The sequence below is a fragment of the Coregonus clupeaformis genome, unplaced genomic scaffold, assembly GCF_020615455.1.
Source record: "Coregonus clupeaformis isolate EN_2021a unplaced genomic scaffold, ASM2061545v1 scaf0265, whole genome shotgun sequence".
NCBI lineage: Eukaryota > Metazoa > Chordata > Actinopteri > Salmoniformes > Salmonidae > Coregonus > Coregonus clupeaformis.
The window spans coordinates 311,334-330,000 of record NW_025533720.1 but is presented as its reverse complement, the minus strand read 5'-3'; the positions used below and the strand labels follow the sequence as shown (position 1 = coordinate 330,000).

General features: G+C 45.6%; 1 protein-coding gene across 1 annotated transcript in view; it reads right to left on the bottom strand.

Moving 5' to 3' along the window:
• LOC121558048 (neuropeptide Y receptor type 2) overlaps positions 1 to 6,564 on the bottom strand; it is a gene marked incomplete at its 5' end in the record, with an annotated part of 10,756 nt that extends 4,192 nt beyond the window's left edge. Inside the window, one exon of the mRNA XM_041871530.2 lies at positions 6,357 to 6,564. Coding sequence (XP_041727464.2) covers positions 6,357 to 6,564 — 208 coding nt within the window. The remainder of the gene's footprint in view (positions 1 to 6,356) is intronic.
• Between the last annotated feature and the right edge of the window lie 12,103 nt (positions 6,565 to 18,667).

Sequence of the window (18,667 nt, the reverse complement as noted above, 5' to 3'; positions counted from 1 at the left end):
GATTGACTGACCTTCGTGTCTTAAAGTAATGATGGACTGTCATTTCTCTTTGCTTATTTGAGCTGTCCTTGCCATAATATGGACTTGGTCTTTTACCAAATAGGGCTATCTTCTGTATACCCCCCTACCTAGTCACAACACAACTGATTGGCTCAAACTCATTAAGAAGGAAATAAATTCCACAAATGTACTTTTAACAAGGCACACCTGTTAATTGAAATGCATTCCAGGCGACTACCTCATGAAGCTGGTTGAGAGAATGCCAAGAGTGTGCAAAGCTGTCATCAAGGCAAAGGGTGGATTTGTTTAACAATTTTTTGGTTACTACATGATTCCATATGTGTTATTTCATAGTTTTGATGTCTTCACTATTATTCTACAATGTAGAAAATAGTAAAAATAAAGAAAGACCCTTGAATGAGTAGGTGTGTCCAAACTTTTGACTGGTACTGTATATATTATTATTTTTGCTCAAACATATTGTTAATTTATGTAATACTTCATTTACTGTACATTGCTTTGACAACAGTGGCAACCACCCATTCATGCCAATAAAGCATTTATTGAATTGAATTGAGAGTGTGAGAGAGAAATAAACAGAGATGAGAGAGAGAGAGAGAGAGAGACAGAGAAGAGACAGGAGAGAGACGGAGAGAGAGAGAGAGAGAGAGAGAGAGAGAGAGAGAGAAAAGAGAGAGAGAGAGAGAGAGAGAGAGAGAGAGAGAGAGAGAAAAGAGACAGAGAGAGAGACCGTCACGGATACAGCCGAGGCTGCCCCTCCTCCTCGTTCGGGCAGGCTTCGGCGTTCGTCGTCACCGGAGTACTAGCTGCCACCGATCGATGTTTCTGTGTCTCACTAGTCCTGTCTTTATTATTCCCACCTGTTACTCATTAGGCTTATTAGTTTCCCTATATTACCTCTGTTTTCCCTCCTGGGTGTGTGCGTGATTGTTCTTTGTTACGTCGTCTGTTGAGCTGTTGTTTTTGCTCTTCCCTGCGTGGAGGGTTTGCCATGGTTTACTTTGAGTCATTCATCTCTCAGTTCTGTGTCCTGCGCCTGATTCCGTTTCCCCACTTCACCCAAGACGCTGACAGAATCACGCACCCATTATGGAGTCAGCAGGCACGCCCGATCCCAGCGCTTCGGGTGGAGGAACGCATCCACCAGCACGCGACCATGCTGCAGAGACTAGGTTCGGCTCTGGATCAAGTGATCAACACCTTGGGTCGATGGGAGAGAGTTGGATTTTCCACACCTCCTCCTTCGCCGATTTCTCCTCCATCAAGACCCTCAAACCCTGGGTCCAGTGGTATTCGGCTCTCGCTCCCGAGGGAACGCAATGGGACAGCTGCCGGGTGTAAGGGTTTCCTGCTCCAGGTGGAGCTTTACCTGGCCACCATCCACCCGGCTCCCTCGGGATACGAGAGCGTGTCCGCCCTCATCTCCTGTCTGTCGGGCAGAGCCCTGGAATGTGCCAACGCGGAGTGGGGTGGAATAGACGCTGAGTCCGTTCGTTATGAGGATTTTACCCGCCGTTTTTCCGGGCAGTATTGGATCATCCGCCTGAGGGGAGAGCGGCGGGGGAGCGTCTGTTTCACCTCAGACAGGGAGGGAGGAGCGCACAGGAATACGCCCTGGATTTCAGGACACTGGCAGCCAGCGCGGGATGGAACGAGAGGGCCCTGATTGATCACTACCGATGCAGTCTACGGGAGGACGTTCGTCGGGAGCTGGCCTGCAGGGACACTAATCTTAACCTGGACCAGCTGGTAGATTTATCGATTCCGGCTGGATAACCTGTTGGCTACCCGCGGACGTCCAGATCAGGGTCCGTCCAGTCCATCCCCCAGCACTTCCGAGTCCACACCTATGGAGCTTGGAGGTGCTGATGTGGAGAGAACGAGCAAGGGGGTGGTCTCCTGCACCAACTTTGGCCGCAGAGGACACACTGCGGGCCGGTGCAGGAGAAGACCCTCATGTAATCGAGGCAGCAGGCAGGGTTCTGGTTACCCAACTCACCCAGAGCTCCCTGTTGCTCACATGATGGTAAATGTTATTTTTCCTGAGTTTTCCCCACATTCCCAGCATAGGGCGCTCGTAGATTCCGGCGCAGCTGGGAATTTCATGGATAGACTGGTTGCGCATAGATTAGGGATTCCTATATTGCCTGTAGATGTGCCCTTCCCCATACGTGCCCGAGATAGTCGCCCGTTAGGGTCAGGTATGGTTAGGGAGGTCACAGTTCCACTTCGGATGGAGACACAGGGGGGTCACGAGGAGAGAATTAGTCTCTTCCTTATTGATAGTCCTGCGTTTCCCATGGTGCTGGGCCTTCCCTGGCTAGCCACCCATGACCCCAGTATTTCGTGGCAACAGAGGGCTCTTAAGGGATGGTCACCTCAGTGCTTGGGAAGGTGTGTAGTTGTTTCCGTAGGGGCAACTACGGTGGAGAGGCCAAACCATGTCTCCCCAATGCACATTCCCTCAGAATATGCCGATTTGGCTCTCGCCTTCTGTAAAAAGAAGGCGACTCAATTACCACCCCACCGACGAGGGGATTGTGCGATAGATCTCCGTGAGGGCGCTGCACTTCCCAGGAGTCACACGTATCCTCTGTCACAGGAGGAGACGGTGGCTATGGAGACATATGTCACCGAATCTCTGGGACAGGGATACATTCGGCCCTCCACTTCCCATGCCTCCTCGAGTTTCTTTTTTGTGAAGAAAAAGGATGGAGGTTTACGCCCGTGCATTGACTATCGAGGTCTAAATCAGATAACCGTAAAATACAGCTATCCTCTTCCTCTCATTGCTATTATGACGGAGTCATTGTACGGGGCTCGCTTCTTCACAAAATTGGACCTCAGGAGCGCGTACAATCTGATCCGTATCCGGGAGGGGGACGAGTGGAAGACGGCATTTAGTACCACCTCTGGTCACTATGAGTACCTCGTCATGCCGTACGCTTTGATGAATGCTCCCTCAGTCTTTCAATCCTTTGTCGATGAGATTTTCAGGGACTTGCACGGCCAGGGTGTAGTGGTGTATATAGATGATATTCTCATCTACTCCGCTACACGCGACGAGCATGTGACCCTGGTGCGCAAGGTGCTTGGTAGACAGTTGGAGCATGACCTGTACGTTAAGGCTGAGAAATGTCTGTTCTTCAGACAGTCCGTCTCCTTCTTAGGATACCGCTTGTCAGAGTCAGGGGTCGAGATGGAGTGTGACCGCATTTCAGCCGTGCGTAATTGGCCGACTCCTACCACGGTAAAGGAGGTGCAGCAATTTTTGGGTTTTACCAACTACAACCGGAGATTTATCCAGGGCTTTGGCCAGGTAGCAGCTCCCATAACCTCTTTGCTAAAGGGCGGATTGGTGCGCCTGCAGTGGTCAGCTGAGGCGAACAGGGCTTTTGGTCAGCTGAAGGCGCTGTTCACCACGGCTCCCGTGCTGGCTCATCCGGATCCTTCCTTGCAATTCATTGTCGAGGTGGACGCGTCCAAGGCGGGGATAGGAGCTGTACTGTCTCAGCGCTCGGGTACGCCTCCCAAACTCCGCCCCTGTGCTTTCTTCTTGAAGAAGCTCAGCCCGGCTGAGCAAAACTATGACGTTGGGGGATCGGGAGCTGTTAGCTGTTGTGAAAGCTCTTAAGGTGTGGAGACATTGGCTTGAGGGGGCTAAACACCCTTTTCTCATTTTGACTGACCACCGCAATCTGGAGTACATACGGGCAGCGAGGAGACTGAACCCTCGTCAGGCAAGGTGGGCCATGTTTTTCACGCGTTTTGTGTTCACCCTATCATATAGACCAGGTTCCCAGAATGCTAAGGCAGACGCTCTGTCCCGGCTGTATGACTCAGAGGATCGGACCAGGGAGCCTACTCCCATACTTCCGGCTTCTTGTCTGGTGGCACCGGTGGTATGGGAGGTTGATGCGGACATCGAGCGGGCATTACGCACGGAGCCCACTCCCCCCCAGTGTCCAGTGGGTCGTGCGTAATGCCCGCGATCGTTTGATTTATTGGGCTCACACGTCACCCTCTTCTGGCCATCCTGGCATTGGTCAGACAGTGCGCTGTCTTAGTGGGAAGTACTGGTGGCCTACCTTAGCGCAGGACGTGAGGGTTTATGTTTCTTCCTGTTCGGTGTGCGCCCAGTGCAAGGCACCTAGACACCTGCCCAGAGGTAAATTACAACCCCTACCCGTTCCACAGCGGCCGTGGTCACACCTATCGGTGGACTTTGTTACGGATCTTCCTCTGTCACAGGGTAACACCACGATCCTGGTCATTGTGGATCGGTTTTCTAAGTCCTGTCGTCTCATTCCTTTGCCCGGTCTCCCTAATGCCCTACAGACCGCAGAGGCCCTGTTTACACACGTCTTCCGGCACTACGGGGTGCCTGAGGATATAGTGTCTGATCGGGGTCCCCAGTTCACATCGAGGGTCTGGAAGGCGTTTATGGACCATCTGGGTGTCTCGGTCAGCCTGACCTCAGGTTTTCACCCCGAGAGTAATGGGAAGGTGGAAAGAGTGAACCAGGATGTGGGTAGGTTTCTGAGGTCGTATTGCCAGGACCGCAGGGGGGATTGGTCAGTTTACATCCCTGGGCAGAGATGGCACAAAATTCCTCCGCCACTCCTCCACTGACCTGTCTCCCTTTCAGTGTGTACTAGGTTACCAGCCGGTCCTGGCACCGTGGCATCAGAGCCAGATCGAGGCACCTGCGGTGGATGAATGGTTTCGGCGCTCTGAGGAAAAATGGAACGCTGCCCATGTGCGCCTGCAAAGGGCGATTAGGAGGCTGGGTCGGCGGTTTGTGGGGCCCTTTACAGACGCTGACAGAGACAGAGAGAGAGAGAGAGAGAGAGAGAGAGAGAGAGAGAGAGAAAGAGAGACAGACAGACAGACAGACAGACAGACAGACAGACAGACAGACAGACAGACAGACAGACAGACAGACAGACAGACAGACAGAGAGAGAGAGAGAGAGAGAGAGAGACAGAGAGAGAGAGAGAGAGAGAGAGAGGCCATGTCCAACACCTTTAATTAACAATAGACATGGACTGGGTTAGACATGACACAAGGTTAGCCTCAGCACATGACATGACAGTGACAGAAACAAGACGTGAAAAGTAATCTGAAATAAGACTACAGGCTTTGGGTGAGGGCAAGGTCAAGGGCCAACCACGCCCTGGACTATTTCTGCCAGACAGCTTTCTTTGTTCTTGGTCCTGAACATGTCTAAACTTGTTAGTCTTCACTATTCAACACTCTTTGTTCTTCGTCCTGAACATGTCTAACCTTGCCAAGAGTCTTCACTATTCAACACTCTTTGTTCTTGGTACTGAACATGTCTAACCTTGCCAAGAGTCTTCACTATTCAACACTCACATGTATTTCCTGGTGGCCCAGTGGTTATGTGAAACCTTTGGGAGGTATACACACACACACCACACACACACACACACACACACCACACACACACGCACAATCATGTGTGATGTATTTAAACCAGGGGCGAGGTTAATACTTCCGCTATAGCCCAATGTCACACAAACACTAAACTAAACATGTGAATGATGAATGCCTGCACACACACACACACACACACACACACCCTTTCCGATACCCAATTGTGCAGAGAATAGTCTGAAGGATGAATACACACGCACACACACACGTACATACACACACGTACACGCACACACACGCGTACGTACACACACACGTGCAAACACGTTTGTTTTACTTGTGGGGACCAAACAATTGATTCCCATTCAAAATCCTATTTAGAGGTAGAGGAGGTAGCTCAGTTGGTAGAGCATGGCGCTTGCAATGCCAGGGTTGTGGGTTCAATTCCCACGGGGGGCCAGTATGAAAAATGTATGCACTCACTAACTGTAAGTCGCTCTGGATAAGAGTGTCTGCTAAAATGACTAAAATGTAAATGTATTCTCCTTAAAACGAACCCTTAACCTAATTCTAAACCCCTGAGCCTAAAATAGCCTTTTTCCTTGTGTGGACTGGCGAAATGTCCTCACTTGTCCGAATTTTCCTTGTTTTATTATCCTTGTGAGGAATTCTGGTCCCCACAAGAATAGTAAAACCAAACACACACACACACACAAAATTCACCAAACCCAATTTCTCAGAAACATACAAATATTACATGAAAGAACATCTGAGTCATCACTCAAACTAACCTAGGGGCATCGGAAACACACACACACACACTGAGAATGAGGTACTGCTGATCTTTCTGAAAGTAGCTTGTGGGAGAGAAAGAGAGAGAGATAGGAAGACAGACAGACAGACAGACAGAGGCCGTCTATATATAAAAAGCTACCTACCGACAGCGAGGTTAGCTATGAAGAAGTTAGTAACTGTCCTCAGCGTCTTGAAGCGATACACGACGTATATCACCAGAGAGTTACCCACTACTCCTAGTAGTATAATGGTACTGTAGGCTAGTATTAAAACCACCTGCACCCCTACTAGCTTAGTACTGTCCCCCAGTCCTGCCAGGGAGCTGTCCCCGTACACCCCCCGAGTCTCCCAAATCCAGGAGGGGGGTGTCCCCGTAGAGGGGCGGGGGGGGCGACGACTCTTCCGCGGTGGGGTTGTCGATGCCGGGGTCATAGTCATGGTAGCCGAGGTAAAGGTCGTTGCCGTGGACACCGACGTCGGAAAAGAGAAGGGATGCATCTTGGGAGATGTTGGCAGGAGAGAGGTAATCCATTTTTGTCTGGTTACTGGTCACATGTCCGTCCGTCCGTCTGTCCGTCTACACGTAGAGAGAGAGGGCCTGGAAAGGAAGATGAGAGAAGCAGAGTGGTGTGAGAGATTCCATGTGATACACACACATCCACACAATCAAACACACGTGTAACATGTGGTAACAGAGACAGTCACTGTGGCTGAGTGGTAACATGTTGAGACTGTCACTGTGGCTGAGTGGTAACATGTTGAGACTGTCACTGTGACTGAGTGGTAACATGTAATAGAGACAGTCACTGTGGGTGGGTGGTAACATCTGGTAATATGTTGAGACAGTCACTGTGGCTGAGTGGTAACATGTTGAGACAGTCACTGTGGCTGAGTGGTAACATGTTGAGACTGTCACTGTGGCTGAGTGGTAACATGTTGAGACAGTCACTGTGGCTGAGTGGTAACATGTTGAGACAGTCACTGTGGCTGAGTGGTAACATGTTGAGACAGTCACTGTGGCTGAGTGGTAACATGTTGAGACTGTCACTGTAGCTGAGTGGTAACATGTGGTAACAGAGACAGTCACTGTGGCTGAGTGGTAACATGTTGGGACTGTCACTGTGGCTGAGTGGTAACATGTTGAGACTGTCACTGTGGCTGAGTGGTAACATGTTGAGACAGTCACTGTGGCTGAGTGGTAACATGTGGTAACAGAGACAGTCACTGTGGCTGAGTGGTAACATGTTGAGACAGTCACTGTGGCTGAGTGGTAACATGTTGAGACTGTCACTGTGGCTGAGTGGTAACATGTTGAGACTGTAACTGTGGCTGAGTGGTAACATGTTGAGACTGTCACTGTGGCTGAGTGGTAACATGTTGAGACTGTCACTGTGGCTGAGTGGTAACATGTGGTAACAGAGACAGTCACTGTGGCTGAGTGGTAACATGTGGTAACAGAGACAGTCACTGTGGCTGAGTGGTAACATGTTGAGACAGTCACTGTGGCTGAGTGGTAACATGTTGAGACTGTCACTGTGGCTGAGTGGTAACATGTTGAGACTGTCACTGTGACTGAGTGGTAACATGTAATAGAGACAGTCACTGTGGGTGGGTGGTAACATCTGGTAATATGTTGAGACAGTCACTGTGGCTGAGTGGTAACATGTTGAGACAGTCACTGTGGCTGAGTGGTAACATGTTGAGACTGTCACTGTGGCTGAGTGGTAACATGTGGTAACAGAGACAGTCACTGTGGCTGAGTGGTAACATGTTGAGACAGTCACTGTGGCTGAGTGGTAACATGTTGAGACAGTCACTGTGGCTGAGTGGTAACATGTGGTAACAGAGACAGTCACTGTGGCTGAGTGGTAACATGTTGAGACTGTCACTGTGTCTGAGTGGTAACATGTGGTAACAGAGACAGTCACTGTGGCTGAGTGGTAACATGTTGAGACAGTCACTGTGGCTGAGTGGTAACATGTAATAGAGACAGTCACTGTGGCTGGGTGGTAACATGTTGAGACAGTCACTGTGGCTGAGTGGTAACATGTTGAGACAGTCACTGTGGCTGAGTGGTAACATGTGGTAACAGAGACAGTCACTGTGGCTGAGTGGTAACATGTTGAGACTGTCACTGTGGCTGAGTGGTAACAAGTTGAGACTGTCACTGTGGCTGAGTGGTAACAAGTTGAGACTGTCACTGTGGCTGAGTGGTAACATGTGGTAACAGAGACAGTCACTGTGGCTAGTGGTAACATGTTGAGACTGTCACTGTGGCTGAGTGGTAACATGTGGTAACAGAGACAGTCACTGTGGCTGAGTGGTAACATGTTGAGACTGTCACTGTGGCTGAGTGGTAACAAGTTGAGACTGTCACTGTGGCTGAGTGGTAACAAGTTGAGACTGTCACTGTGGCTGAGTGGTAACATGTGGTAACAGAGACAGTCACTGTAGCTGAGTGGTAACATGTTGAGACAGTCACTGTGGCTGAGTGGTAACATGTAATAGAGACAGTCACTGTGGCTGGGTGGTAACATGTTGAGACAGTCACTGTGGCTGAGTGGTAACAAGTTGAGACTGTCACTGTGGCTGAGTGGTAACATGTGGTAACAGAGACAGTCACTGTGGCTGAGTGGTAACATGTTGAGACTGTCACTGTGGCTGAGTGGTAACATGTGGTAACAGAGACAGTCACTGTGGCTGAGTGGTAACATGTTGAGACTGTCACTGTGGCTGAGTGGTAACAAGTTGAGACTGTCACTGTGGCTGAGTGGTAACAAGTTGAGACTGTCACTGTGGCTGAGTGGTAACATGTGGTAACAGAGACAGTCACTGTGGCTGAGTGGTAACATGTTGAGACAGTCACTGTGGCTGAGTGGTAACATGTAATAGAGACAGTCACTGTGGCTGGGTGGTAACATGTTGAGACAGTCACTGTGGCTGAGTTGTAACATGTTGAGACAGTCACTGTGGCTGAGTGGTAACATGTGGTAACAGAGACAGTCACTGTGGCTGGGTGGTAACATGTTGAGACTGTCACTGTGGCTGAGTGGTAACATGTTGAGACATGTTTGAACTTTTAGGAAACATTCTGTTAACGTAAGGAAATACCAAGAAAATTACATTATTTTGTCACGTTCCTTAAATGTGTTGATTTTGTTCCAAAGCCAAGCAACTATCATGCACCAATCCCAGAACGTTTTTATCCAAAAGAACCATACGACAACCAGGCTCCCACTAAGCTTTAAGAAACAAATGGTTCTCAGAACGTTATGTGCTAGCTGGGAAGGGAAGAGCTCAACCTCTTACCTGAGATATAGAGAGGAGGGGGAGAGAGAGAGAGTGAGAGAGAGAGAGAGAGAGAGAGAGAGAGAGAGAGAGAGAGAGAGAGAGAGAGAGAGAGAGAGAGAGAGAGAGAGAGAGAGAGATGGGGAGAGAAAGAGAAAGATGGGGAGAGAGAGAAAGATGGGGGAGAGAGAGAGAGTAAGATGGGGAGAGAGAGACAGATGGGGGAGAGAGAGAGAAAGATGGGGAGAGAGAGAGAGGCGGGGTGGAGAAAGATGGGGGAGAGAGAGAGAAAGATGGTGTGGAGAGAGAGAGAAATATGGGGAGAGAAAGAGAAAGATGGGGAGAGAGAGAAAGATGGGGGAGAGAGAGAGTAAGATGGGGAGAGAGAGACAGATGGGGAGAGAGAGAGAAAGATGGGGAGAGAGAGAGGGGGGGTGGAGAAAGATGGGGAGAGAGAGAGAAAGATGGTGTGGAGAGAGAGAGAAAGATGGGGAGAGAGAGAAAGATGGGGAGGGAGAGAGAGAGAGAGAAAGATGGGGGAGAGAGAGAGAGAAAGATGGGGAGGGAGAGAGAGAGAGAGAAAGATGGGGGAGAGAGAGAGAAAGATGGGGAGGGAGAGAGAGAGAGAGAAGATGGGGGGAGAGAGAGAGAAAGATGGGGGGAGAGAGAGAGAAAGATGGGGAGGGAGAGAGAGAGAGAAAGATGGGGGAGAGAGAGAGAGAAAGACGGGGGAGAGAGAGAGAAAGATGGGAGAGTGAGTGAGAGAGAGAGAGACAGAGAGAGACAGAGAGAGAGAGAGAAAGAGACAGAGAGACAGAGAGACAGAGAGAGAGACAGAGAGAGAGAGAGAGAGAGAGAGAGCAGACAGAGAGAGAGAGAGAGAGAGAGAGAGAGAGAGAGAGAGAGAGAGAGAGAGAGAGAGAGAGAGAGAGAGAGAGAGAGAGAGAGAGAGAGAGAGAGAGAGAGAGAGAGAGAGAGAGAGAGACTACATTATTGAGTGTAGGTGGACCAATAGGGTCCAGAGAAGTGGGTATATCTCAAATGGCACCCTATTCTTTCTGTAGTGCATCTTTGACCAGGGACGTTGCCTATCACTCCAACCATCTTCCATCGATCATAAAGCTACAAGACTCAGACCTTTGTTAATCTTATAGCAGAGCAGTCTAATGACTGTGTGTGTGTGTGTGTGTGTGTGTGTGTGTGTGTGTGTGTGTCCCACACTAACAGAACCCCACCCACATCCCCCCCACACTCACATCCCCCCCACACTAACAGAACCCCACCCACATCCCCCCCACACTAACAGAACCCCACCCACATCTCCCCCACACTAACAGAACCCCACCCACATCCCCCCCACACCCATATCCCCCCCACACTAACAGAACCCCACCCACATCCCCCCCACACTAACAGAACCCCACCCACATTGCCCCCACACTAACAAAACACCACCCACATCCCCCCCACACTAACAGAACCCCACCCACATCCCCCCACACTAACAGAACCCCACCCACATCCCCCCACACTAACAGAACCCCACCCACATCCCCCCACACTAACAGAACCCCACCCACATCCCCCCACACTAACAGAACCCTCCACACATCCCCCCCACACCCACAGCCCCCCACACTAACAGAACCCCACCCACATCCCCCCCACACTAACAGAACCCCACCCACATCCCCCCACACTAACAGAACCCCACCCACATCCCCCCACACTAACAGAACCCCACCCACATCTCCCCCCACACTAACAGAACCCCCACCCACATCCCCCCACACCCATATCCCCCCCACACTAACAGAACCCCACCCACATCCCCCCCACACTAACAGAACCCCCACCCACATTGCCCCCCACACTAACAAAACACCACCCACATCCCCCCACACTAACAGAACCCCCACCCACATCCCCCCCACACTAACAGAACCCCACCCACATCCCCCCCACACTAACAGAACCCCACCCACATCCCCCCCACACTAACAGAACCCCACCCACATCCCCCCCACACTAACAGAACCCCACAAACCCTGATGTTCAGTTATTATTAAGGCCATAATGTGGAGATAAGCGTTGTGACACGGAACCTAAATAATGTAATTTTGCAATCTGTTTCCCGCTGCCTTGTGGGAAGGAAGTGTGTGTCTGCGCACACTTCTGTGTGTGTGTGCGCGCGCGCGTGTGTGTGTGTAGTGTGTGTGTGCGTGTTCAATGATGGGGTCCCCTGCATGTGCAGCACAATACTCTGGTAGCCTTCTGAGCTAAAGCCTAGGCATTATTTATTTGACATGATGAAATCTCTTGAGATGCACCATCTCATTGTCAAGATGAAAAAACTAAGACAAACAACACTTAGTAACGATAATATTGCAACTACTGTCTAATAATAATAACAATGAAATAATAATAATAATTAAACGTACATTAACAGCATAAAAAAAAGTTGTTGTACAACTACTAATAGGTCTACAACTAATAAAACTACTGCTACAACTACTAATACAACTAATAAAAACTACTGCTACAACTACTAATACAACTAATAAAAACTACTGCTACAACTACTAATACAACTAATAAAAACTACTGCTACCACTACTAATACAACTAATAAAAACTACTGCTACAACTACTAATACAACTAATACAAACTACTGCTACCACTACTAATACAACTAATAAAACTACTTCAACAACTACTAATAAAAACAACTGCCAAAACTACAAATACAACTAATAAAACTACTGCTACCACTACTAATACAACTAATAAAAACAACTGCTACAACTACTAATGCAACTAATAAAACTACTGCTACCACTACTAATACAACTAATAAAAACAACTGCTACAACTACTAATGCAACTAATAAAACTACTGCTACAACTACTAATACAACTAATAAAACTACTTCAACAACTACTAATAAAAACAACTGCCAAAACTACAAATACAACTAATAAAACTACTGCTACCACTACTAATACAACTAATAAAAACAACTGCTACAAATACTAATGCAACTAATAAAACTACTGCTACCACTACTAATACAACTAATAAAAACAACTGCTACAACTACTAATGCAACTAATAAAACTACTGCTACCACTACTAATACAACTAATAAAAACAACTGCTACAACTACTAATGCAACTAATAAAACTACTGCTACAACTACTAATACAACTAATAAAACTACTTCAACAACTACTAATAAAAACAACTGCCAAAACTACAAATACAACTAATAAAACTACTGCTACCACTACTAATACAACTAATAAAAACAACTGCTACAAATACTAATGCAACTAATAAAACTACTGCTACCACTACTAATACAACTAATAAAAACAACTGCTACAACTACTAATGCAACTAATAAAAACTACTGCTACAACTACTAATACAACTAATATAAACTACTGCTACTACTACTAATAAAAACAACTACTACAACTACTAATGCAACTAATACAACTACCGCTACAACTACTAATACAACTAATAAAAACTACTGCTACCACTACTAATAAAAACAACTGCTACAACTACTAATGCAACTAAGAAAACTACTGCTAAAACTAATAAAAATTATGCTACAACTACTAATAAAACTAATAAAAACAACTGCTACAACTACAAATACAACTCATACAAACAACTGCTATAACTACTAATACAACTGATAAAACTACTGCTACAACTAATAATACTACTAATAAAAACAACTTCTACAACTACTAATACAACTCATAAAACTACTGCTACAACTACTAATACTACTGATAAAAACTACTACTACCACTACTAATAAAACTTAAAAAACTACTGCTCCAACTACTGATACAACTAATTAAAACTACTGCTACCACTACTAATACAACTGATAAAACTACTGCTACAACTAATAATACTACTAATAAAAACTACTGCTACAACTACTAATACAACTAATAAAACTACCGCTACAACTACAAATACTACTAATAAAAACAACTTCTACAACTACTAATACAACTCATAAAACTACTGCTACAACTACTAATACTACTGATAAAAACTACTGCTACCACTACTAATAAAACTAATAAAAACTACTGCTACAACTACTTATAAAACTAATAAAAACTACTGCTACAACTACTAATACAACTAAGAAAACTACTGCTACAACTACTAATATAACTAATAAAACTACTGCTACAACTACAAATATAACAAATAAAAACTAATGCTACCACTACTAATAAAAACAACTGCTACATCTACTATTGCAACTAAGAAAACTACTGCTAAAACTCATACAAACAACTGCTACAACTACAAATACAACTCATACAAACAACTGCTCCAACTACTAATACAACTAATAAAAACTACTTCTACAACTACTAATACAACTCATAAAATATACTGCTACAACTACTAATACTACTGATAAAAACTACTGCTACCACTACTAATAAAACTTAAAAAACTACTGCTCCAACTACTTATAAAACTAATAAAAACTACTGCTACAACTACTAATACAACTAAGAAAACTACTGCTACAACTACTAATAAAAACAACTTCTACAACTACTAATACAACTAAGAAAACTACTGCTACAACTACTAATAAAAACAACTGCTACAACTAATAATACACTAATAAAAACAACAGCTACAACTAATAATACACTAATAAAAACAACTGCTACAACTAATAATACACTAATAAAAACTACTCCCGAGTGGCGCAGTGGTCTAAGGCACTGCATCGCAGAGCTAGCTGTGCCACTAGAGATCCTGGTTCGAATTCAAATAACACATATGGAACCATGTAGTAACGAATCAAGTTTTAAACAAATCAAAATATATTTTATATTTGAGATTCTTCAAAGTAGCCACCCTTTTTCTTGATGACAGCTTTGCACACTCTTGGCATTCTCTCAACCAGCTTCACCTGGAATGCTTTTCCAACAGTCTTGAAGGAGTTCCCATATATGCTGATCATACAAACAGGTCAAAGTTGGCCTTTGTATATGAAAGATCTAAGAGCATTAGTTTAGTAGTTTAGCATGTCTCAGCCTTTCCACTAAATGACATTTCTGATATCCACATTACAACACACACACACACACACACACAATATGACAACACCTTAACACATCTCAACCCAGCAGGGATTCAAGGACAAACAGACGGCCTCAACATTTCCCCGGCTTTAGCCTACTAATTAATAATGTTCGGTGACAATAACATTGACCTCCCGTGGAGTCCCAATCGCGCGAACAAACGTATAATTGGTCCTTATCTGTTTGCGAACTAACGACAGTTTTCACGGACGAATGACAGCTATTCCAAGACTCGCGCCATTGTTGCCGTAAAGTATTGGCTGGTATATCCTCGTGCTGCTGTCCATTTCTTTTCAGTTTAAATCTATTTAACCAAGGCTGCATTTCCTACATTGTGCTCGATCAGGTAGAATATAATTCAGTTATCGCCGCTTGCGACACAAGCGCGATCACACACAGGCACGCGCGTATCCTTGGAAGGAGGTGATAAGAGACCGTTTTAAAAAGGTAAAATATTTAAACACCTGCTCACACACACTCTGAGGTCTAGTGATGTTAAGGTGTGTGTGTGTGTGTGTATAGAGAGAGAGAGAGAGAAAGAGAGAGAGCGAGAGAGAGAGAGAGAGAGAGAGAGAGAGAGAGAGAGAGAGAGAGAGAGAGAGAGAGAGAAAGAAAATGAGACAGAGAGAGAGCTAAGGGTCCAGCCAGGTCGCTCAAGATCTAAGGCAAATTTTTACATCCATCCAGCTACCCGGGAAGTTGGGAGGTAACTTCAAAACAGGCCACTAGGGGCAACGATGAGCGCTATTACCATCAAGTAGGCTTGAGGTTTGCTAGGCAAGCCGTGGGCTCTGGCTCCATGTTCAATTCTTAAGCCCTTTTTTATTTTTTTTATTTTTTTACCTTAACCCTTACCTTAACCATTCAGAATGAATGCCTAAACTTCACCTTCTTAAATTTGACATTGATGTACAAACGTCTGATTCTGAAGTGAGACTATGAGAGCTTGTCTTAAGAGCTCTTAGCCTACCTTTCCCTCTGTCGCACGCAGATGTCAAATCCACTCATAGATGTCCAGTCCTCCAATCCATAGTAGTGGGCTAAAGCATCCAATACAGCTTTACTAATGACACAGTATGTGTTTTCACTGTTTACTAAATAACACTCTACATTGCCGTTGTCATTCTCAACGATATTGCCAAACTCTTATATTCCGGGTGAGATCAGAAGCCCAATGATCACAGATAAACGGTCCTGGAGCGCAACGGCACGACAGTTGTTCTCAGTTTGCTGTTCCGTTTTAAACATTCCATATTCCTGTGAATTCCGTTTGATTTAGTCAAGTCCATTTAGGCCTACTGTCCGTTTTCAATTGGTTGAAAAAATATAATGCAAGTCCCGGAGATCTTTTTCTGTTAATTCCACGTTAAACCGAGACAGATGTTTTTTCCCCGCATGAGGATTCGCGGTGACATCCCATTCACCCTCCTTGCGCGCACTGAACGGAGAGAGCGAGAGACTGACTGACTGAGCGGACCGCACGAGGCAAATCCGGTAAGTTTATAGCGAGCGAGAGCTTATCCAACCGGGAGGGAGGGAGGAGTGGAATCTGTCTACTCTAAATTGTATTCATATTATGAGGAGAAGGCCATGAGCTATTTTTCCCTGTCGACTCAGTAAACAGTGGATGTAATTGTGGGTGTGTGGATGTAACTGTGGGTTTGTGTGTGTGTCTGTGTGTGTCTGTCTGACTGTCTCTCTGTCTGTGTGTGTGTGTGTGTGTGTGAGTGTGAGTGTGTGTGTGTGTGTGTCTGTGTGTGTCTGTCTGCGTGTGTGTCTGTCTGTCTGTGTGTGTGTGTGTGTGTGTGTGTGTGTGTCTGTCTGTCTGTCTGTCTGTCTGTCTGTCTGTCTGTCTGTCTGTCTGTCTGTGTGTGTGTGTGTGAATGTGTGTATGTGTGTGCGTGTGTGTGTGTGTGTCTGTCTGCGTGTGTGTCTGTCTGTCTGTGTGTGTGTGTGTGTGTGTGTGTGTGTCTGTCTGTCTGTCTGTCTGTCTGTCTGTCTGTCTGTCTGTCTGTCTGTCTGTCTGTCTGTCTGTCTGTGTGTGTGTGTGTGAATGTGTGTATGTGTGTGCGTGTGTGTGTGTGTGTGTGTGAGTCTGTCTGTCTGTGTGTGTGTGAGTGTGAGTGTGTGTGTGTGTGTGTGTGTGTGTGTGTGTGTGTGTGTGTGTGTGTGTGTGTGTGTATGCCTGAGAGAAAGGGATGAAATATATTCAACGCTACATGGAAGGTTGGCCATTTCACATTTACATTTTAGTCATTTATCCAGAGCGACTTACATGAGCCACATCGACTGATTTTTTCATTTTAGTTGTGTAATTAAGAACGTCAGAACAATATATAATGGAAGTGTTGTCAACGCTGACCACTGGACCATTCTAACTGGACAGTATGCTCTAATTAGCAATGGTAACCAATAGGTACAGTGGATGGCTATGACATATGCAACACACAAACACACTCAAATGCATGCACCATCAACATGACTGATATTTCCTCTCTGACATTTACAGTTTTTTTTTTCTTCAGATTGCTAACAAACATTTTTCAGTACTGTGGATACATGTGCAAAACTCTCAATACAGTTATCACAATAACACTCTCATGTGGCAACCTGTGGATCATGTGTCATTGCTTTGACACAAAATGGATTCAACGACAACATCTTTCAAATGACATAAATACTTGTCTCACAAAAAACACATTTACCAACAAACCATTTTGCAAATGTTAAGATACCCTTATCAAAAACTGAATTAGACTGCAATTTTTTTTCTCCATCGCTACAGTAAAAGCAAAATAGAAATTCTAACATTAAAATTAAATAATAATAATAACTCTTAATTATTCACAGTTGATTTTCATTCTACATTACAGAACTGACGGTGTTTTCCATTTTTATGTCATTATTATTATTATTATTATTATTATTATTATTACCATCTCTACAAAAGGGGACATCTTAGGAATATATTTTACATAGACATGGACCCCAGCCAGAGATCGTGTAGTGGGCTTACAGAGGTGGGAGAGTTGCCGGGAGAGGCAGAGGATTACGTATCCGTGGTGGAAGACGACTGAGGGGAAGACCCAGAGTTGTAGTGTCAGATGAGATTAGGGCTACAGTCATTGATCATGTTCTATCAATGAGAGACGCTGGTCTCAGAGTGCAGCCAAATTTGCAACGCTCAACTGTGTCATCTATTATAAGAACCTTCCAGCAAACTAACAGGTTAAGATATGCATTCTGCATGGGCATCTAACTGTCCTGAATATTACTGTAGAGTAGTAAATTGAGCACAAGCTCTCCGAACCACTTGTGTGTCATTTTATTTCTGTTTTAGGACCCAACGGTTACCAAATGGAGGGGGGAGAGGTAGGATTTTCTCTGCTCAGCAGGAAGCTGTAATTGTTGACATGGTCATTAGCAGCAATGCCATAAAACTCAGAGAAATTCAAGAGAGAGTGTTGGCAGACAATAATACATTTCAAAATGTTGAAAGTGTTTAAGCACGACAACCATTGCCAGAGTCTTGACAAAGCATCATATCAGCATGAGGAACTCTGATCGTGTCGAGGAACACTCCGGTACCAATATGTCCAGGTAAGATGTCTATATCCTGTAGTACAGTACTGTTTATACTGTAAATAAAACCCACCAGAGCACTGCACACTCAGCAGTGATTTCAGTTACAGTATACTGTGATGTAAACTACTGTTATAGAACAACTGTTATGTTGCCCTGTGGATTTACAATATTTTAGAGTGTCATGGAGCTTGAAGCCAGGCCAACACCCCACATGTTCGTCTTTGTGAACGAGGCTGGTTTTAACATGGCCAAAACACGCCGACGTGGAAGGAATGTGACTGGGAAAAGAGCAACAGTGAATGTCCCGGGCCGGAGGGGGGGCCAACATCACAATGTGTGCCGCAATGTCCTCTGAAGGATCTGCTGTTACATAAACCACTAATTGGGCCATACAACACAGAGCGCCTCATTTCATTAACGGATGACCTCTATGG